Source organism: Equus quagga, chromosome 9 (assembly GCF_021613505.1).
Source record: "Equus quagga isolate Etosha38 chromosome 9, UCLA_HA_Equagga_1.0, whole genome shotgun sequence".
In the NCBI taxonomy this organism is placed as follows: Eukaryota; Metazoa; Chordata; class Mammalia; order Perissodactyla; family Equidae; genus Equus; species Equus quagga.
In genome coordinates, this window is record NC_060275.1 from 49,972,539 (window position 1) to 49,996,218 (window position 23,680).

The 23,680-nt window shown below is 42.2% G+C and overlaps 1 protein-coding gene across 2 annotated transcripts in view; it reads left to right on the forward strand.

Annotated features, from left to right (window-relative positions):
- Positions 1 to 4,251: 4,251 nt before the first annotated feature.
- DLGAP1 (DLG associated protein 1) overlaps positions 4,252 to 23,680 on the forward strand; it is a 319,750-nt gene continuing 300,321 nt past the window's right edge. For both annotated transcript variants that reach the window (XM_046672047.1, XM_046672048.1), the window contains exon 1: positions 4,252 to 5,255. In XM_046672047.1, coding sequence (XP_046528003.1) covers positions 4,299 to 5,255 — 957 coding nt within the window. In that variant the 5' untranslated portion in view covers positions 4,252 to 4,298. The remainder of the gene's footprint in view (positions 5,256 to 23,680) is intronic.

The window sequence follows — 23,680 nt, forward strand, 5'->3', positions numbered from 1 at the left end:
TCCTCCCACGTAAACAAGATGCATAGGTACACATCCAGGGCTGACACAGCCCTCCACTGTGGCCAGGTCCTTCACCTTGTGCTGGTCTGATTGTCCCCATCCTCAGACTGTAACTTCCACCTCGTGGTACAAGATCACTGCTCAGCCAGCCCTCATTTCTGCATTCCAGCCAGGGAAGGGGTAGGGCAGGGTACGCCCTTCACTGTAGAGACATTTTCCAGAAATTGCACATGCCATTTCCAATTATATTCCATTAGCCAGAATTAGTCACCTGTGCACATCTAAGGAGATTGGAAAATGTAGTCATTATTTGGGAACTATTTTATCCTCTTCAATAAGGGAATCTTTTCATTCTCTTCAGTGGAATGTTATAACCTGGCATGGACAGGTTGCTTGGAAGGAAGCCAAAAAAACCACTTGACCCTGAAAAGATTTCTGGAGATTTCTTCTTCCAGATATCTCCTCAAAACAGAACACAGTGCTCCCTGTTCTCCTGGGCAGGGTTCCCCACATTGTTCTTTCTAAAGCAAGTCGTGATTGCCTGACTGTCAGTCCTCACTGAGTGAGAGAATGGAAGCCCTTCACTTGTCTCTTTTCTCTTCGTGTAAAGAAAAATCAAGAACAGCAGCTCTAAATAAAGACATGCACAGAAATCAAAAAGAAAGAAGGACTTGCCAGCTTTGCAAGACTGTTTTCCCCTTGTCAGCATCTTCTAATATGCGGTTTGTTTGTTTTTTCCTCCGATCTAATAAATTACCTACCTTGAGAATTTCCTTTAAAGGGCTGGATTGTTCTTGCTTTAGTCATCGTCTCTACAACAACGCTTCTGCTCCAGGTGTGCGAACTCTGTAAAAACCGGGTGCACCTCACACTCAGAGCCCTCCTCATGGTAGCCAATATAGTCAACAAATTTTCCAAGCCAAAACTCAGGACATACAGTCTGACGGTAAAATCAAACTCAGGAGGACAACAAAACACAATTTTGAAGTCATAGTGAACAAGAAAAAATGAGAGATGATCACCGTAGTCATAGAAACTCTCTGGCAGGCATGTTGACTCACACTTCCCACCCTTGCTCAAAGAGAAAGGCATGAAAGACAATTTCTTTTTCTATTTTCAGAAATCTTTTATGGCCACTTAAAATCTAATTCAGGGGCTAGCAGCTTCCCTCTCCAAGGATGCAGAAGATAAGAATTGTTACGTATCTTCTTTCATGACTGGCTCATGTCCCTCTGAGCACATCCCAAGCCCTTTGCCACTAGGGGTTTGCGCTATGCATTTGGTTGTGTGCAGCAGCAAACTCTAGGCCCTGCCCAGGAGGGATGCTCGGTTAATTCTTCCTGGGGATGCTCTTAGTGACACCACAGCCTAGAGCAACTGATGTCCATGGATGCCACTCATAAACATTAATTAGGAGAGAATAAAAAAAAATAAGTGGCAGAAAGAAGGGTGCTGGAAAGGGATTTGAAGATTGAGGAAAGAGGAAAATGAAGAATGCCAGAAGGAAGAGCAGGACCTCCACGGGAGATGCCACCAGCAACTGTTTAATCCATTGAGGGTTTTAGATCATCTGCCCCTGCTCACCAAGATGTCACCAAATGTGTTGCTTTATTTTATAATTACAAATTGATCTACTTTCCTTTTATAGTGACAAGAGGGTAGAAGAGAGTGTAAGATTTTTTTTATAGAAAGGGCCAGGATATTAAGTCATTCATTTGGCCTTAACCAAAAAGATAGCTTGAGCATTTGGAAATGTTTATGACCATTCTTTTCATGACCTTATTTGCCCACATTGTAGCGGAAAAGGACAAGATCTCAATATCCTTTTACAATATGAAGTAAAGAAGGAGGAAAGGTAACTTATTTATCCTTGATGCAATTTATTATGCTCTAAGAAAATATAAGTGCTTGTAATATAAATAGCCCACTTTAGTTTTAGTAAAAATCACATTGTGTATGTGTAACTTACAAAAATGATATTGTTACATCATTTAACTTAATTCATTATTAATGGCTTTAAAAAGGCTCTTCATTTGCTCTGCTCGTCCTCAGGTAACATCATCTCTCATGAAATGCTGTTCACATATTAGAGATAACTAAATATTGAATATATAATTCAATAATATTTCACATTATGGAGTGTATGTAATTTACATTTTTGGCTCTTGCCAGTTTCACATTTCATTTAGCAGAAAATATCTACCCAAGACCAAGCTGCTTCGGAAGGAAAGTTTGAAGGATTATTTCATATATTGATGTTCTATTATGTGTAATCATAATACTTACGTCACTATAATCCAACTGGATTGTTTTTGTTTTTTAAAAGGCAAAAATGTCTTCAATGGGAGCTGTTTTATAGAAAGACTTCTTCATGCAGTGGATTTTGCCATCTACATTGGTTTGTGCCACAGTTTTGTTAAAAATACATATTTAACCCTCTTACGTCCCTCCTTACCACCGCCCACTCTTGGGATCATAACTTCATGCAAAGCAGTCCTAAGGTATTTTATGCTAAAATTTCCTGTTTCATTAGTCTCTCCTCAGTGGGCAAGCTTTGATATATAGGTTCTTCCTGATCCACGGGTATCATGAGTCCTGCTTTCCTTTTTGTCTCTTCAGGTGTCAGTTTATTTCTCTCCTTCAAATAGACTGTCTTTTGTCTAGACATCCTGTGGTCCCCAGGAAGGCAAACTCCTCAGCCTTTACAGTCAAGGCAGGTAGCACCTCAGAACTTCAAGAAGTGGGATAGTCTCTGGTGGGTTGTGGAGGCTAATGGGTGGCAGAGGGAGCATTCACCTGCCTACCTCCTGCCTTGCCTTGAAAACTACTGGTCCCTAGAACACCTGTGAGATGCTCGGTCCCTTCCTTCTTTGACCCTTCCCTTGTCACACAGTCATCTTTCCACTCCGTCGATGGGACTTGAACTACAGAATGGACCACTTTGGGAAATTTTGCATCAATGCCTTAATTCATTGAATAAACATTTTACTGAGTTCCCACCATCAACCAAGCACTTTGCTGGGCACAGGCTGGGTCAAACATAGTCTCTACCCTCAAGGAGCTCATAATTTACTAGCTAACCAATTTCGAAAGATTCCAGTGATGAAAACCTCCCATCAGTTTTCCTAAGCTATTAATCCAGAAACTGAGAGAGAAGGAGGAAGAAAGGAGCTTCATAAAGCATGGCTAGACATTCTCATCTTTGTCAGGAGCTCCCACGTACAGCACGTCCCATGGGATAGACAAGACCTGACCCCGCAGAAGTCCATGTCCATGTGTGGGTATTTTATTTTGTTGCTGTTGTTTTAGTTAAACCATTTAAGCAGAATCTTTTAATCCAGGCGGAGGAGATGCCATGATAGTCAAACTAGCCAGTTTGAGCTTATTTCTCGGTGAGTGCTCTCAATTTGTTGAGAGGAAGCTCTTTCCCTCCCATGACAGAAATACAGGGGCAGATCTTCCCGGCAGCTCTGACTGATTTGCCACACTGTTACTTTTTTCAAGTCTTAATTAACCATGAGGGGATTGTTTGTGTGCTGTAATCCTTACTACAGAACTGGGAAAGCATGTGACAGAAGATAGATACATCCTCAAGTCAAGTTATAAGGTGCCAGTAGCCTCTTATTTATTTTTTTCCACTCATATTTATTTCACGAGTGCTTGCTGTGTATTTACATGCCTGGCCTGGTGCTAGGTAGGGGGATATAAAGGTGACTAAGAGGGAGTTGGCCTGCCAGGAACTTACCAGGAGAATGCCTGAGACAAAGGATTCCATGCCTAGAAACAGAGGGGAACTAATTCTCTCTGCAAGGGGCACGGGTCAGCAAAGGCTTCCCAGAGAAACAGCCCTGCACGTGTGCTAGCTTTATGGTGAACATAGAGTAAAGAAAAACAGAGAAGCAAGGGAAAGATGCTTATTGGAATCCGGGAGGGAGAGGGAGTTTTTCATTAATAATTTTTAAGCGATTTTTATATTCTGATAGTTTTCTTTTCCAGATTTGCTAGCTTTCACCGCTGCCATCTCCCCATGTCTGATTGGAGTCGGCTTTCCCACCCTTCAGAGGTGATAGAGCTCTTCCACAGAGGCATTAAAGCTTTAGGAACAGTGATGAGTTCTTCTGCCAGAAAACGAACACAGTAGCAGAAAGTACATACGAAAAACAGCGGTATGTATTTACCAAGGGGAGCGTTAACCTTTTTCCCCTCTTGTTCTTCATTGCCCCCAGGTCTTTGCGGGAGCCGGGTCTGGAACCTAACCCCTGGGTGTCCATGACCCCCGCAGTTGTGCCCCATCAGCAATGAAAGGGTTATCGGGCAGCCGCGGCCATCACCACGGAGTCGCCTGTGATTCTGCCTGTGACTCGCTGTCGCACCACTCGGACCGCAAGCCATACCTGCTGAGCCCGGTGGAGCACCACCCCGCGGACCATCCTTACTACACTCAGCGCAACTCCTTCCAGGCCGAGTGCGTGGGCCCCTTCAGCGACCCGCTGGCCAGCAGCACCTTCCCGCGCAGGCACTACAACTCGCAGCAGGAGCTGAAGGACGAGTGCGCCCTGGTGCCCCGCACCCTGGCCACCAAGGCCAATCGCATTCCCGCCAACCTCCTGGACCAGTTTGAGAGGCAGCTGCCGCTCAACCGGGATGGCTACCACACGCTGCAGTACAAGCGCACGGCCGTGGAGCACCGCAGCGACAGCCCCGGCCGCATACGCCATCTGGTCCACTCGGTCCAGAAGCTCTTCACCAAGTCACACTCCCTGGAGGGGCCGTCCAAGGGCAGCGTCAATGGGGGCAAAGCCAGCCCCGATGAGACGCAGACCGTGAGATATGGCAAGCGCAGCAAGAGTAAGGAGCGGCGCGCGGAGCCCAAGGCCCGCCCCAACACCTCCCCGGGCTGGTGGAGCTCCGATGACAACCTGGACGGCGACATGTGCATCTACCACGGCCCCTCGGGCGTGATGACCATGGGCAGGTGCCCCGACCGCTCGGCCTCGCAGTACTTCATGGAGGCCTACAACACCATCAGCGAGCAGGCGGTAAAGGCCTCGCGGAGTAACAACGACGTCAAGTGCTCCACCTGTGCCAACCTGCCCGTCAACCTGGACGCACCGCTCTTGAAGAAGAGCGCCTGGTCCTCCACCCTGACGGTGAGCCGAGCCCGGGAGGTTTACCAGAAAGCCTCGGTCAACATGGACCAGGCCATGGTGAAGTCAGAGTCGTGTCAACAAGAACGCTCCTGCCAGTACCTTCAGGTACCACTTATGTCGAGTGATGGATGTTTAGAAATTGTATCTGCTATTTGCATGGTGTCTCTCTTGGGTCCTAGTCTTGGCTCTACTATGAATTGTCTGCGTGAACCTGAGCAAATTATTTAGCATTTCTGTGGCGAAGTGTTTCTATCAGGAAACAAACACTCTACCAACTTCGTCCAGTTATCTCGAGATACTAGATATAAAAGTGCTTTGAAAAGCACGCCTACATAAAGGCAAGGAGTTATTAATGTGTTGTGATCCTTCTTTGTCTCAGGGATCGTGGGATAGGGAGGCTAAAAAAGCAGAGTCTACACAGAATTTTAAAATAAATCCACCTTTTTACAAAAGTCAACAGTAATCTTTTGACTTTTGGAAAGAGTTTAATTGGATCTATCCCGAGTTGTTTTGTTTTATTTTTTAATTGTAAAATTCATCCTGAAGCTGTTAGTTTGGGTGAATTGATCTACGTCTTCACTATCGCAATTGTCATCAATGCCAACGCTAACCACACCCTCACTCGAGCCCCCACTCCTGGAACACAGGAAATTGGGATAATGCCTGGGCCCTGAGGAGGTGGAGATCAGCTGCTTTGGGGACCTGACAAACACAGCTGCAGCGACTCAGGGCAACAGAGAAGAGGAGGAAAAGAAGAGGGAAGCATCCACGCAATAAAATACAATTAGTGTCAGCGTATAAATCCCACACACTTAGAGACCCAAGGCAGGCCTATCCTCCCCTTCCACTGTCTGCTTGTGTTTTTCCCAGCTGCCCTTCAATTCACTTAAACTAAATTTCACCTGGATAAAAATATCCGGGGAGGAGTTCTTTTCTTCCCTATCTCCTCCCTCTAGTCTTCGCAACACACGATCCTCCATACAAAGGACCCTCATATTTTTCCTTTTCAGAGTGTCTTTTTCTCTGTTCTCCTCTGTTCTCCCCATCTTTTAAAAACAGTTTTAGCTGGACAAAAAAGCGTGACATAATCATTTCCCACTCTCACCTTGAGAACAAATACAAGAAAAAAGTCTTTGCGCTGAGTTCATCTTTTTGTTCCCTTTTATTCCTCCTGACCAACCTGGCTCCCGTGAGAATGCCTCCACCCAGCCCTGAGAATATTCCAGGCTGGCAGTCAGTGAGCAGGGACAGTGCCAGAGCCCATTCCCAGAGTCTAGAAGAAGCCACCTGTGTGTGGATAGTTTTCACAAACAACACACAATTACATGGTCAGCATTTCCCACTGGAGGTGGTATTGCCTGATTCACTAGAAGGTTGCTACGTGCATTAATTAAGTCATCAAGAACTGTTAGAATTTTAGAGCTAAAGAGCATCTAATCCAACCTCCTCATTTAGCATAGAAAAAACTAGGCTCAAAGAGAGGCAATGGCTTGGTGGTTACACTGTTACTATGTGGCAGAGGTAGGACTGGAGCCGAAGTCTCTTAATTTATAGAAATGACCATTATAAGAGTTACAGCTGAAGGCTTTACAGATTCTTTAAGCACGTAAATTTCATCCACCACTGAGAATAAAGTATTTTGACAAAAATATCTGTCTTGAAGAAAAGATTGGTAATGAGATAGACACCCTAGAGTAGCATACATTTCTTCTATGAAGGTTCTATAATAAGTGGCAAAAACAAGAGAAATTTTAAAAAAACAGAAAACCAAGCCCTGGACTTTAATAAGTAGTGATAAGATGAGATGAGACATATCAGATTAAAGAAGGATGCCCCCCATGGAGCTAGGACCAGCCTTAAATATCAAGTGATTTAAAGCCACGTGACCAGTAAGTTAGAGGCCTGAGGTTTAGACTTGGATCTATTTGCTGCAAAGACCTTTGTCCACGACACCCCAGCACAGCCCTGGAGCCAAGGGCATGCAGATGGTGAGCAAGGAGAACAATCGTCTTTAAAGTAAGCATAGTATTATTAAAGTTCTTCAGTAAAATGAGAAGAAAAGCTCGGAAGATTTAATGGGATTTAGTATAGTAGTGTTATTGGATCTCATATCATAAAGATTTGGAAATTCTATTTTCAAATTATTTATCTTCTTTTAAGCCAGTTTTTTTACATGAAATATTTGAGGCTTACAGAAAGATATAAAGAAAAAAATAAACACCTATTTATACGTCACCCAACTAAAGAAAGAAAACATTAGGGGCTGGCCCAGTAGCACAGCAGTTACGTTGGCACGTTCTGTTACATTAGGGGCCGCCTGGGGTTCTGTGGTTTGGATCCCGGGTGTGGACATGGCACCGCTTGGCAAGCCATGCTGTGGTAGGTGTCCCACGTATAAAGCAGAGGAAGATGGGCATGGATGTTAGCTCAGGGCCAGGCTTCCTCAGCAAAAAGAGGAGGATTGGCAGTAGTTAGCTCAGGGCTAATCTTCCTCAAAAAAAAAAAAAAAAAGAAAACGTTAATTACAATGGATCACATGTGTAGCTTCTTCAGTCCCATTTCTTTCCCTTCCTCCCCAGAGTAATAGCTAATCTGACTTTGATACCCAAAGTACCTTTGTTTTTAGTTCTGAAATTATGGAAAGATTGAAAAAAATTATTTTCTATTCTACATTGGGCAGTAGTGAACCCTAAACCCAAGCTAGTTCAACACTTTGAATATGAACTTAGCTCAAAGGCACACCTTCTTTAACAAATATTGACTTTTATTGAGCTCCTATTCTGTGCCAGGCTTTCAGGCTGAAAAAGAATTCGCTATTTCAATGTGGGGAGGTAGTATGTTTAGCAAGTAAACTAAATGCAGAGTGTGTTCTTCCCACCCAGCGTGCCAGGTTGAAGAGTTCCTCTAAAGAAACAAAAGGAGCTGGACGTTTACGGGGGGGGGGGACTCCTGAGAAGTGGACGTTCTCTCCAGCCGCCTTCTTGCTTTGTAGGAAAGGGAGACTGCCAGCCTGCCGAAGCTCTTCTCGGGAAGACACGGGTGGCCTGCCTCTGCCAGCTCCCATGGGATGATTTCATTTAAAACTTATTCTTAGAAGCAAACTTGGGAACATAGAGGCTTTTTTTTTCAGTTGTATTGCCTTAATTACAAAGTAATAGTGAAACTGGGTTTACAAATGTGTTCAACTTCAACCTCACAGGGTTTAGTGGACAAAGCATGGAACTTTAAATATGAGGATCTGTGTTCTAGTCCCTATTTGCCACTTTGTGATCACTCTCTATAACTCGTGATGTGGTTTGGAGCCATCATTTCAGCTCTCTGGGTCTCCTCTCTCTGCTGTAAAGTGAGGCACTTGGTCTCGGCGGCCTGTGCTCTTCAGTCCATATCTTAAAACTCCCAAGTTACACATGTAGAGTGCTAATTAGAGCAATTTTCGAGAGTTGTAAGGCGTGGAACTCTCATTTAATAAATGATTCCCAAGAGTAGATGTTCTTCCAATGTTATCTAATTTTCTTTTTAAAATTCTATGAGATATTTTACAGTTGAAGAAACTTAGATTTAGGGGTCAGCCCCAGTGGCCTAGTAGGTAAGTTTGATGCCCTCCACTGCAGCAGCCTGGGTTCAGTGTCCGGGTTTGGTTCCTGGACATGGACGTACACCACTCCTCAGTAGCTATGTTATGGCGGCATCCCACATACAAAATAGAGGAAGATTGGCAACACATGTTAGCTAAGGGAGACTCTTTCTCAGCAAAGAAAAAAAAACCTGAGACTTAGTAAATTAGGTTAAGTAACTTGGCCGGGGACACACAGCTAGTACATGGCAACATGGTGGGTCCAAACTGAGTATCTGCCTCCAAAGCCTGGACTCTTCCCATTTACCTTTTTCAATCCCTACTCACTCCAAATATAAAAGAGGGAGGAAGTAGCATAGGTAAAAAACCTATTATGTGACAGAAACCATATGGTATCTTATTTAGTACCTGAAACAACCTTGTAAAGTGTTACTATTTATTCCACTTTTACAGATGACAAAACTGAGGCACAAAAGATTAAATCATTTTCCCAGTAACTCATAGATAGTAAGTGGGAGAGCTAAGACTTGACCCCAGATCTAAGTCTATAGTGTGCTTCAAAAATATAAATAAGTCGGGGGCTGGCCCCGTGGCCGAGTGGTTAAGTTCTCGCGCTCCACTGCAGGCGGCCCAGTGTTTTGTTGGTTCGTATTCTGGGCGCAGACATGGCACTGCTCATCAGAGCACGCTGAGGCAGCGTCCCACATGCCACAACTAGAAGGACCCACAATGAAGAATATACAGCTATGTACCAGGGGACTTTGGGGAGAAAAAGGAAAAAAATAAAATCTTTTAAAAATAAATAAATAAATAAATAAATAAATAAATAGGGGGCTGGCCTGGTGGCACAGCAGTTAAGTTCACACGCTCTGCTTCAGTGGCCCAGGGTTCACCAGTTTGGATCCCGGGCACGGACCTGTGTACTGCTTATCAAACTATGCTGTAGCAGGCGTCCCACATGTAAAATAGAGGAAGATGGGCACAGATGTTAGCTCAGGGCCAATATTCCTCAGCAAAAAGAGGAGGATTGGCAGCAGATGTTAGCTCAGGGCTAATCTTCCTCAAAAGAAAAAAAGGAAAGAAAGAAAGAAATGGGGGCCGGCCTGGTGGTGTAGTGGTCAAGTTTGCATGCTCCACTTTGGTGGTTCATGGGTTCAGATCCTGGGTGTGGACCTACGCAGTGCTCATCAAGCCATGCTATGGTGGCATCCAACGTACACAAAATAGAGGAAAATTGGCACAGGTGTTAGCTCAAGGTGAATCTTCCTCACCAAAAAAAGAGAGAAATAAATGCATTTTTTTCGTTTTATTACTTGTTTTGTTCTGTAGCAAATCCATGCGTTCATTTGACCTCATATGTGTGCAGGCGGTTAAGAAGGCATGTATATGAAATGTGCTCCCTCTTAGGCTTGCAGTGGAATGACTGATATGTTCTTAATTTCATTCAAGACTGAACAAAGGTTAAAACAATTTTCACCAATAATTGAATCTAAATGCTAGCAAAGTTCTGATTCTGTCTTTGTAGAATTATCACTTGGAATTCATTTAATTTAGGTCATTGCCGTGATTCTATAGAAAATGAGAGGTCTATAGGTATTCGTCTGACATTACTTTAGAAATAAAAAACTGTAGCTTGAAATCATTGCAAGTTACTACAGTCCATTGGTGATATGTGCTCACTCACAAGCTGTTTGTAGTTAATAAAAAAAAGGCTCGCTTTTTTCCCCCAATATTGTTATTTTTAAATGTCAAGAATCAGATGTCTGCTGTTTAGAACTATTGTACCGCTGCCAGTGACTGTCTGTATCGGAGTTTGGAGCAGGGACATGGATTTGAAGACGTTAAAACTGTCTAATTCTCAGTTGAGATGTGGCTGGCTTTTATACATTTGGAATAAAGCATTTATGGCACATCTCAGGGTAAGTAAACAAAATAGGAAGGGGTTGAAAGGAGTTTTTGTTGTTGTTTTGTTTTTGCTTTAAAAAAGCAGCATTCTTGATTCTGTGTATACCTCTTTATGTAAATGTTCTGTGTTGAGTGACTGGCATATAAAGCCATTCAGAAGAGCAAGATTTTAGATTTCCAACTGTTAACCTAAAAAAAAAATCCCTTCAAATCACGTATTTTGCATTCATCCAGCAGCAGAAACAGGAAAAGGGAAACAAAACGCTCTCCGGTAGAAGTAGAGACAAACACAGAGAGAGAGGGAGAGAGAGAGCAAGACAGAGACCGAGAAAGAAAGCACTCTCAGAGATGAAATTTTAGGAGACCAAAATGATCGACCTTTTTAAGGCTGAGTGGGTTTCTTCAGTTTGTGTGCAAGTTTCGAGAAATGGCAGGACTGACCAGGTTTGGGTACAACTCTTTTAATACTTTGTACTTGGTGATCGTGTGTTGTTGGTTTGGGTGGTTTTGGGGGAGGAAGAAGGGTAGTTTTTGTTATTGTATTTCTTCTCTAAAGAATGGCTAGTAAGACTGAAAGAGCTAACAAACTGATGTGTGTGCAGATGGTAAGAAACCAGGTTGAGACATCAGATACCTACAAATCTGTGTCCCCACGGGGTTTCATAAAATCTTTAATTGACACAGAGGATGCAAGGTGCTAGGTGCTATTATAGAATATTATATGGCTAATGCTTGAAATGTGATCAGTCGTTTTCCATGACAAGAATTCTGAATGCTTACTATTCCTTTGCAAAATTAAAATTTCTGGATGGTTGGGTTTTGGGGGTGGTTTTTTTTTTTTTGGTCTGTTGGTTAAATAAGACTCCAGAAAAGATCACTGAAGAATCATTCATAACAAGCATGAACCCAGGATTTTTTCTGATGCAGGTACAACTATTTTTCAAAATTTTGTTTTAGATTATTTCAGTCTTTGCCCAGTGGGGATTTTCTTTCCCTGGCTGATGTTTTCCTTACTCTTGTTTTTGAACAATTTAAATTATGCTAAATCAGTTGAAACTACTTTGTGTAAAATGTATGACAGTGTTGAGCAATTCTGCTTGTGATGTTTCCTTGCTGCCTTTTTTTTTAAACCCCATCAACCACAGTGATGATTTTCTTTATGTTTAATTTAAATTTCCTTAATAATCCAGCAAGACAGATTCTTGACTATGTTTTCTATCTGGCTTGCACAATCGTCTCCCTATTTATCACTGATCTTATTGGAGATGTTCCCTTTCATTGATAGAAAACTGAGATTACTCCTGCCTGATGCTGACTTTGAATGTAGAATCAGAGATCAGCAGCTAAATCTTGGTAATTCTCTCACTAATTCTTTCTAATTCTCATGATTGTCCATATCTGATTAATGGGAGGAGGAGAGACAATTGGCAAAACACTGTGAGAAAGCAGGGGTCCAGAAGGAGCCAGTGGTAGGACCAGGAAGATCAAAAAGAAATAGGAAATCCTTCTTGAAAGCTGTTAAAGAAACTTTATTATTCTTGGTCTGCAATTTCATTATTCTGAAGACAGCTTCGACAACACCAGAAGTACTTGGTTAGCCACAAAGGTTTCATAACAAATGCTTTCTGATCCCACCAAGTCCAGTCTACTAATGGAAGGCTACTAATAGCATTGGTTAACACAGACTAAAAGAGAAAAACTAGCCTTGGATTTCTTAGTGGCCAGTGGACTCTGTTTCCTCTTTCTCCATTCTCCTTAGAGGACAGTTTGCGCGAGTGCAAGTTAAAGACAGGAATTGAAGGTAATCATTGACCACTTTGTAGAGAAAGATTCATCCACAATCTCTGGTCCATTTGAAATCATGGCTTTACACAACTTGACACAAACAGTGATTTTTGAATGGTAGAATACATTGATCTTTTATTTGAGGTTGTATAGGGGCCATTAAAAAATGTGTGCAATATGGTCAAGCTGACTTTGATTTGGTGACTAGATTAGGGTTTTTTTTTTTTATCATTTTGGCTTTAGGTTCAAAGGCAACACCCTCTGTTACTGGATTATTGTGAATTTAGAGTTCAGTGGAAGAAATTTTTTACTTAATTAAGCTTGGTATCATTTTTCTCATTTTTGGAAAAGCGTGTATTGCTAGGGTCCTTGGCCCTAGACCTCATTGATATGGAGCTGAATCATGGAGAAATTGTATTTTTATAGATCTAAACAGTTGAAATCTGAAACTTCATTTGGTTCAACCTCTAGTATCCCTTAACAGTCAGATTTTATTCTGTCATTTGCTAGGGAAACTTGGTAGAGAAAAAAAATTGGCCTTTTCAGGTAAAACCAGGTTATTTTTAATAAGATCCGTGAAAAGTTATATGACCTCACAACGATTTGCATTACTCATCTGAAATTTTGAACCCGTAACTTTTCCCTTTGGATAAAAATAACAAGCATGTGTAACTTCACATCTGGGGCTCATTTATCTGCTTCTCAACACCATCTTCCCTCATCCCCCACCAGCAGGCTCTGTCCCTCCTAACTGCCATTTGGAACACATTTGGCACAGGGAAAATTTTTTTTGCCTTATTTTTTTAATGCATATTTAAGTGTTTTTATAAATTCTTAGACTGAAACCACAATTGAGGGTGCTTTAATTTTTTTCAGTGGATGATTTCTTTTCCTTCAACCCAGTCCTCTCTATTTGTAGCTAAAAGGTAAAGATATAAAGAAGAAAATAATTACTGTTACACATAAAGGAGGGAATATAGTGTAAGGAGAAGCATATTATCTATTCCTTCTGTGCCTTTGACCAATTGTTTATTGTATTTTTTAATTCTTTTATTTCCTGGAGAATACTCAGTTGACCAAGGAAAGACCTCTTATGATTCTCTGGTCCTTTAAGTATAAGAATATATAGGACTATCTTTAAAAACTGGGATTTTTTTTTAATTTGCTAAAGTTTAGCAATATGCTGCCTTGTTTCCATTTCTAAGATAAAGAGACTTCTAATTAGATTTGCAAAATGAGTTTTCTAGATAGGTAGATCTTTTCTTTCATGTACATTAGGTCACTATTCTCTGTCAATTGGAATTTCTACTCATTGTCCTCACAGATTTAGGAAACTTCCTACAAAATTCAGGCTTGTGGTATGACAGAACTATCTATGAAGCAGAATGTTGTGGGGTCTAGGGTTACTGCATGCTGTGTGCGTGTATACAGGTCCGTATATACAGGTTAGGGTTACCGCATGCTGTGTGCGTGTGTACAGGTGCATATATACAGGTTAGGGTTACTGTATGCTGTGTGCACGTGTACAGGTCCATATATGCAGGTTAGGGTTACTGCATGCTGTATACGTGTATATAGGTCCATAAATACAGGTTAGGGTTATTGCATGCTGTGTGCATGTGTGCAGGTCCATATATACAGGTTAGGGTTACTGCATGCTGTGTACACGCGTACAGGTCCATATATACAGGTTAGGGTTACTGCATGCTGTGTACACATGTACAGGTCCATATATAGGTTAGGGTTACTGCATGCTGTGTATTTGTGTACAGGTCCACATATATAGGTTGAGGTTACTGGATGTTGTGTGCATGTGTAGAGGTCCACGTATACAGATTAGGGTTACTGGATGCTGTGTACACATGTACAGGTTCATATATACAGGTTGGGGTTACTGGATGTTGTGTGCATGTGTAGAGGTCCATATACGCATGTTAGGGTTACTGTGTTCTGTGCACATGAGTAGAGGTGTATATATACATGTTACATCTGCATAGGCATTTCTACACCCATGCTTCTAAAATATGTATTTATACATATGCTTTCTTTGATCTCTGATTCATGACATAAGATCCATTTTAAGCGTGTCTTTTCACAAAGTCCGTGTAAGAAGAATGACTATAAAGTGGGAAATAGTTTTTCACATATCCTGCTAGAAAACTCATTACCTTGCTTTTACAATGATTATATTGAACTTGATCTCAAGCCATTAGTATAAACTAGTTAGAAGTGTCCTGCATCTCTGGTGTGAGGATAAATCTCTCTCATACAAAGAGACATTAAACAGTGGAAGGAAATGACTTGTGCTTCCCTTATTTTTTTTTTAACCACTGTTTAACATAAACCTGCAGGATTTTCTGACTCCTCCCTGATTTTACTGTCCAGGTCTCTAAAACCTTAAGGTGTACAATGAAAGAACCACACAGGTTCTGTTTTTTGTTTTTCAAAAAAATGACAATTTTGGCATTCTAGAATCTCCTCATTGGACGGCCATCTGGTAAACCATCTCATTCACAAATGTCTCCCTGCAAGGTGGACATGCCACCTTTCTACCTGCCTATTTCTCCTCTGATAACCACTTTATGCAAGAATTATTTGAGATTATTTAGTCCAACCCACTCTTTCTAAAAGTGAGAAAAATAAACACGAAGGAGCTACCTTGACTCATACAAGATCCATCATCTTGTCAGCAGCAGGCTGAGATGAACTGCTCGCTGCCCAGCTACAGCCCTGTTCTTTTTTCCATTATATCTTACACATTGTGAAAACCTTTAAGGCTCTTTTCAAAGACTAGCTTACCCATTCTTACTGCATCCTGTTTTTTTTTTTTTTGTGAGGAAGATTAGCCCTAAACTAACATCTGCTGCCAATCCTCCTCTTTTTGCTGAGGAAGACTGGCCCCGAGCTAACATCCGTGCCCATCTTCCTCTACTTTATATGTGGGACACCTACCACAGCATGGCTTGACAAGCAGTGCCATGCCCGCACCTGGGATCCGACCCGGGCAAACCCCGGGCCACTGAAGCGGAATGTATGTGCTTAACCACTGCACCACCGGGCTAGCCGCTTGCTACATCCTTTTAAGTCTATAGGGTCAAGGCACAAGTAGGCAAAGGGAGAAAAGAACTGATCTGAAAGTCAGATTTGAAGCATATTTGTGGCTGAAAAGGTTCACAACAGATGAAGACAGTTGTGAATTAAATAATTACCTGCAATTTGTAATTCTCTGGTTACAAATGGCAGGGTAGTATTTGTCACTTCTAAAAAAAAGAGACGGATATGTTTCTCCTGTTATCCCTGTCAGTCCCTCCTGCATCCCAGTGGTCTCATTAGGAGTAAACCACATTCCAAAGGAGGACGAATTGAGCGGCACTGCTCCATGTTTGGAGTTGCGATCTTTAGGCCCTACACTCAGAGCCCTGAGACCGGATATGAAGACAACCACTTCTCTCTGGCATCTTTCACTCTCTTGGCAGCCAGCTCCCCTCACCTCTCACCTCAGTTGCCTAGAATAAAAATTGTTAACATAGCTGTAACCATATTTTCCAAAGTCAAAAATAAAATTTATAGTGACGTGTAGAAGAAAATATATTGGAACAATAAGACCAAATATATTAAATCAGGGCAACTTTTCAGATTTGAAAATCTGAAAGGAATGGAGCATAGGAGATACCAAGGGCTACAGGCTGATCCCTTGGTCATTGCTTTTGAAATTAAAACGTGAGTAACTGGAAAGATCTAACTGTAAAGTTGGAAATGCTGAACAAAGCATTACATGGTGGCATCATGTGGGTAAAAATTAGCATAATAATACCACATTCGTCTGCATGTATAGAATCATATGTCTGTGTGGCCACTTGCTCTATCATGGAATATTTAGGGCAGAGGTTCCTTAAATTTCTGTCTGCAGGAATCACCTTGAGAGTGTCTAGAAACGAGGATTTCTGGCGTCAACCCAAGAGAGTCTGACTCAGTAGTCCTGGGATGATTCTGATACAGAGATCAATCCAAGAACCGCACTCTAACCCAATTTTGTTAGGTAACCGTCAGACTACATTATTTTATCTGCTCAAGGAGGCAGTAGAGTCTAGAAGATGAAAATGAGCTTCATCGGGTCCCTTGGCTTTAACATTGCTGCTGACTTTCGACTCCTTCTCCTTAGTACTTCCATTTCTATGTCTGTAAAATGGGCATAACGACGTGACTCTTGTGTTTGCTCAGGTCTTAGAAAAAAATTTAATTTCAAATTTGGGAAGTAAGTGAAAACCATCGTGTGAAATGTTTGAATGTACACATCCTCAGATGCTTCCCCTCTTCTTCGTGTCTTTCATGTACCACACCACTTTTTCTTTTGCATTTTGCTTGATCTAATCTTTTTTAAACCAGCATATCTGATTCCGTGGTAAAGGAAAGCCCTCTCCCAGTGTCAAATGACAACAGGTCTTTGTCACAGTGTAGGTTTAAGGCTTCTTCATCCCATGTGCCAACTAAACACATAGAGCTTTTGTCTGCAGGTAAAAAGATCACAAAGGGTCAATGTTTTGATAGCTCAGCGTCAGTGGGTCAGGTTTTCCCAGGGCTTAGTATTTACTGATGGAACACAATTCTTCTGGCCTCCTCGAGCTTTAGTTTGTTCAGATAAAACCTCCGTTTGTTTTCATGCCTTGAGTCTGTCCAGAGCCAGCTGCCTTCTTCCAGGCAGCTTTGGTAAGTCAACAGGACAGTTTCATTAACAGCAGCAGCTATGAGGCTTGTCTATAGGGGACTCCTCATCACCTGTTTTGGCTTACCCAGGTTCTCTGAGGTGTGTTTCCATCATGGCAGCTGTGATAGGTGGGAGCTCTTCCACCGCTGCTAGCCGATGACAACAGGCCCTTGTCCATCACTCTTCTTTGCTCATGCCCAAGGTCTCTGATTAATCCTCACCATTCTCTGAAGCCAGCTACATCATTCTTATAAGGCTGTAGAAATTCAAACAAAGCAAATGAACATTGAAGCGAGTCCTCTTTCAGAACCTGTTTTCTCCACAGATCCATGGAAGCCCACACTTCCTGTCAGCTCTCTCTTTCCGGTAAAGACTCCCTACCTCACATGCCTCCCCACTGCCACCAAAACAGTGAAAACCAAGCCCATCAGAAGTCACGGGAAGAGTGGGCTACATTTAATAAAATTAGGACTTAATTATGAAAACTTGAGCAAATGGTTTTGCTGTTTCTAGTTACAAAAGTGGAAAGGAGTGGTGATAAAGATCCTCCTGTGGGCACAGTAGGACACCTGTTAGGTCACCCAGGACCTGCAGTCCCCACTTAGAAGGCTGCCTGCTCACCCAAGTTTGCTACAGGCATCAGCCTGACGGGTGGCCCCCCCGGTAGTAAATATTAGGTATGGAGAGAGATACTCCTCAGGACTTTTCCCTTTAAAGTCCCATAAAGGATCCCAGTTACTTGTAATCCTCAGAGAATTCATGTCTTTTTTTCTTCTCTCCTTAACTAGTAGAAGTTTAGCTGGCTTTTGGGTAACTCAGGGGGTGTCAGTGAAAGTAACTGTCATTTGTTTGCAAATGAAACCTGAGCTTTCTGAAAATGACTCCCGTGTAAAATCTTTCCCCCATAACACTCCTCCAGCCTTCTAGTTGATTTTAGATAGTTTCCTGTTCTCCCACCTCTTGGAAGTATTCCATGGCACGCTGAGCAGACACTTTTAGTCAAAAACGTCTATAAATAGCAGATTTTCCTGCTTGCTGCCTTCTCTCTGAGGCTTTCACAAAGGAGGTGAAACAAATCCACCAGAAACAAGAACTCTTGGTGAGGGGTGTGTGGTGAGGCTTATGAAAAATCAGATCCACAAGCCGAAAATTGTCGTGTAGGTCGCTTTCCCATATTTAACTTAGGCAATCACTGCATGAAAAAAAGAAGCATTTTATTTCATGCCAGATGATCTCATGAACTGAACAGTCAATCAAAAATATCTCATATGCATTCTCAGCCTTCTTTAAAGATACATATTTTGCCTTTCACATTGCTTTTTTAAAAAAACCCCAAGGCCAGCTGTTATTTATTAGATTCCATTGGTAAATCTAGTAACCAGTTTCTGTAGCTATTCTATGATAGGAAATTTGAAACTACTTCCTCGTTTCTCCTCCAAACTGTCCTTGCTTCCAGAGAGCTTTGACTGTCTGACCTGCCTTCTCTTTGTCTACTGTGCCCACCCATCGTCAACAGCACCAGGTCTCCCAGAGTGGTATCATGGAATTCCCTGGAAGACTGGACGTGTGACAGGCAAGACCTTAATATCATCCTTCGCTGATCTCGCTGCCATCAGCCTTGGAAATCACATACGTGAGGTTAACTAGGCTCCCTCCTGCTGCCGCCTTCCCACACCCTCACCCTGTTGAGCAAAAGAGAACTGGGCTTCGCAGGACTCTCCCCTTTTCCTTTCTTCCTCTTCTCTCTTCTTTCCCTTACTTTTTAGGTAGCTATTTTATTCTATAATGTGGAATGGGAGGTTATTCAAAACCCAGTTTACAGATGTGGAAACGGAGGCCTGGATATTAACTGGCATTTGCACGGCTCCTCAGTTGTAGAGAGAAAGTGGTGGAGAAGCAGAGACAGCAGGCGGTCTTGCTCAATTCCTCTTACTCCATCTGTTGGTGGTCCTCAGTCACACAGCACGAGGTGTTCATTAACCTGGGTGTTCTGTAAACTCCAGAAATTCTGCTGCTGGCCCCTCCCCCTGCTTTTCCTTCTATTCACTGGGTCTAATTGGGTTGTGGCTTAGTCTGTTGCTTAAGCTTCTAGAGAGTGCATCTCATTGTGCCTTTCTTTATGAACTTCCAGGGAACATGCGCAGTCAGTATAAGCAGATATCTGAGAGAACTGAAACAGAACTTAAGAACATAGGCTTAAACCCTGATCGGCCCGATTCCAAGATCTGTTCACTTTCCACCACGTCCTGCTGCCTCTGCTTTGTGAATATTCCCTTTGACCTTTTCCTGAAGGATTGTTTGTTAATGCGAATTTATTTTAATAGGAATTTTAAAAAATGATTAACTATAGTTAAACAACAGATTCTACCTCTATGATTAAGTGTAAACCTAAATCCAGTTTGGAAAGTTGCCATGTTAAAAAGCAAGTAATATATGAGATTAATTTGCAAAGCCAGATATATGAAATGTTAAATTGTAGTAGAACAATATTATTTTATGTACTGGAAAATTATGTCTCAGCCTATGAAAGAATCATCGCTCGAGGCTGTTTTTGCTTTTTTGTTTGTTTCAATGAGAAACAATACTATTGACCTCTTGAGACTGCCAACCTGATTGTAGTTAGAACATTGTTCATAACACTGTAAGGTTATGTCCAAACAAATGCTGTCTGCCCATTTAATATCCTTTGCTTGGATTACTTTGGAGATGTTTGCTTCTATAAGAAATAATTTCACTGAAATGATGAAGAACTAAACTAGGAATACCCAAACCCATTTCCTCTATGTCAGTATGACTTTATTTTTTGCCCTTTTGGGATAGTTATCTCTCAGGCATATTGTGAGCCAGAATTCTGCTTGGTGCATGAACTCCATGTATCCTAGATTGTTAACTAAATATTTGCAAAGTTCACCAATTTTACTATTTATTAAATTACCACTCCAAGTCAGAAAGAAAAGATATGTTTCCCTAAAGGACTACCTTTAGAATGCTTCTTAATTACCTATAAAAATATAAACTGAATTAGGTGAGTCACATAATATCCAATGCAGAGCTCTCGTGTATATTATCTTAGAGGCAGCTGCATATATCCAATAAATAGTGCTGTTAAGGAATGTTAGTAGAGTTTAAACTAAATTCCTATAATAGATAATAAAACAGAATGGTCAGGCTTTTGAAATCCCTCAGGATAAAAGGTGCCATATTCAGTTACGAACTTGGAAGTCAATGTAGTCTTCCTTATCCTTCTTCTCAGCTTACTTTGGATTTTTCCTCATGTACATGTGTCTCATTGCAGATAATTCACTATTCTAGCAAGCCCTCATTTAATGCCCTCTCCTTTTTGTTTAAGCCCAGATGAAGTTAATTTAAAGTAATAAATACAGTCTTAATATGTTCCACAGCCTCCACTTTCTCTTGCTTCAATATTTTATGAAATATCCCCATGCCTAAGAATGAAGTATTAATTATTCACTTAACAGGGACTTGTAAGTAACTAAGAAATGAAAGAATTCACTAAAATTAAACCACACCAATTTAATCTCGTTTAATTATAGTAATGGATGAATAGAAGGTAGCGTTGTATTTCTTAGCTTCAACCAGTGATGAATCCATCCAACTATCATAATATGTATTCCCTTTGCATCATCTAGACCATAAGTGTATAATGAAAAATTTTGTTAAATGCTTGAATAGAACTGCCATTCTCAACAAGCCTTTAATTCAGCCAAGATTTATTCAGCACCTGTTTGACCCAGAATGAAATCCAGGAGAGGTGACTAGATGAAAGTGGGAAAGGGAGAGACCAGTTTAGAGAAAGGAACAGAACAGATCGGGTAGCTGACTACCCTGCTGCTGAGAATAAGTAAATGAAGGATTTCGTCTCTAGGTGATAAGATGATATGAAATATTTTTTTCTAAAACACTCAAATTTCTCGAAGATGAAGGAAACGGCCTAGTCTGGAGGTCAAGACTGGAGGCCAAGTCCAAGCAATTTAACTCTCTCAACTTAATGTGGCATTTCTAAGGACAAGCAATGGTGTGAGGATGAGAAAGAGCAGGGACGGTCTTTCCAGAGTGGCATGAGAGGCATCAGGCTCCTGAGCCCAGTGACCAAGCTGCTGGCCCCAGAGGCAGAAGGGCTGACGGGTCCTGGAGAAGCAATCTGAGCAGATGGCAGAGCACTGTTGGTGAGGGAAAGCATCCTCACGCTCATGCAGCACTGGGGGCTCAGCGCAGCTCAGCAGCAGGCCAGCAGGATGCGATCACCTAGATTCTGTGGATGGCGGTGCAGTACTGTGCACCCAGAGAATTGAAGTGCAGCTGGCCCACCCTTGGAGACCTAAAAGTTCACAGGCACGAGAAGAGTAGAGAGGGCAAGTCAGGAGATAGCCCCAAGAAATAATGAGTAGGTTTATTATTACACCAAAACCTAACTGTATCCCCAGATCATACACTTGAGGATGCAATTCTTAGATTGGGAAGATTTTTCCTAACAAAGGTATCGGATCTCAAGCAAGGTGAAAAGCTGCTTGTTATTAAAAATGTGTAACAAGAAGCTGGATGAACACGTCAGGGATAGAGCAAAGGAAGTTTCCCTATTTGGTGAAATGAGGGCACATGGCCCCTAGGGTTCCTTTTAAATCAAATAATCTAGTTCTATGCTGTCCAATATGGTAGCCACATGTGGCTATTTAAATTTACATTAATTAAAGTTAAATAAAAATTAAAATTCAGTTTCTCAGTCCCGGGAGCCACATTTCTAGTGCTCAGTAGTTTTGTGTGGCTGGTGTTTGCTGTGTTGGACCACACACATAAAACATTCCCATTGTCGTACAAAGTTCTTCTGTACAGCATTGCTGTAGTTGTTTTTTGTCCATTTTAATATATTGACTTCTACTAGAGATTTGGGCTTTGCCAAGACAAGGTAACATCCTGTTGTGATGTCCCAGTGCTTAGAGGTGTCCGAGCTGGCTGGTATTTTTCTGTGTGTCCACATGGGCACAGGGAGGCACAGTGAGAGTGAGGGCTGCCCAGTGTGAACGCCTGTTCCTCCACTTACCCCCTAGATGGCATTAAATATATCACTCCACCACTCAACTTCTCTTTCTTCATTTGCAAAAAGACTCACCTTGTGGAGTTCTTCTGAGGAGTAAATCCTGTAAAGTACCGAGGTTTCAATAAGTACAACCAACTTTTCACTGGAAACATGAGGACTCGCCTGGGATTTTGCCCAGATTCCCACCCACCATTTATCAGTCACTCGTTACACGTGGGGCATTGTGCTGGGCACATCACAACACTGTGTCCCTTGATCTTCCCATCCGCCCCGGCGCTGTCCCCTCTGGGAGTCCTACGCTGCTCTTACTCTGCATTTTGTGCCTGACTCGCCATTAGCTGAGCAGGCAGTACCTGGCATGATACTTCCGTTCACGCTCTCTGAGCTTTGGGCTGAAGCTGTCTGTCAAACGCTAATCCTCATCTGTGATTCTCTTCCTCATTTATGAAAGATGTCTGCGAAACTTTTCTCCTACTCACATTTATTTGTAAATTACAATGTTTTGGCACCTCTAGGAGCTGCATCTGGGTGCAAATGGATTCAAAAATGGCAAACCATAGTAATATCTGCTACAGCCAGTCACACAGCTGGTGCCAATCAGACAAGTCCCCTACCCCCCCCCAGCAGGTATGGTTTGCTCGTTACCTGCAGCGCTTTTGCCCAGCTCACATTCTTCTGCCTTTGACCAAAGGGCAAGAGCTTTCTACAGAAGGCCTTGCAGTGCTCACTATGGTTATCCAGGGCAGCGTTTACTTTACCCCATTCACTGAGATGAGGGAGTCTCACACCTTCCCGCTGCACCCTAAAAACTTAATGTACTGACTTATAGGTGTCAACGCCAGACTTAAGCACGCCATTCTGAACTGTAAACGTAACTACCTGTTTAGTTAATAGTCAGAGGTCTCATGGAATAATAACCAGGATGTACTTTCTAAAGTCGTCTTCTGTTTTAAGGGAACAGGTATTATCAAAAACATGCTGTCTGGCCTCATTTGTTTACCTACCAAACTTAAAAACTGTCTTTTCTCATCATGCTCTCTGAAACCAAGTGTCCTTGGCCGTGTTTGAGGCCTCGAAAGAGAGAGATTGCCTCAGCCCAGCAAGCCAGAGAAATGCCCTAGGTGGCAGGCCAGATGGAAAAGCTTACTTTCCAGAGAAGCCCTTTCTAGAAAGGCTTATTAAGGGAGGGCTCCCTATAGCAGACCCTAGAGGAGGAGGGTTTCCAGGCCCAGGGTATCACGGGGAGCTTATTCATAGGGCTGGAGCAGCCCGGGAGCAGAAGGACAAGCTTGCACATTTGACTGACTTCTGAAGTAATCCTGCCCTGAGAAGAGCGTTTGGTGGAGTGAGGGGTGGGGTGGGCGTTTGAGCAGAACTCAAATGCAGAAAGGCAGGGTGTACCCCTCAACCTAAGTCAAATGTTCTTGACCTGGGGCTGTGGACATTTAGGGTGTGCAAGAATGGACTCCAGGGGGTCAGTGAACTTGTGAACTTACATAAAAAAT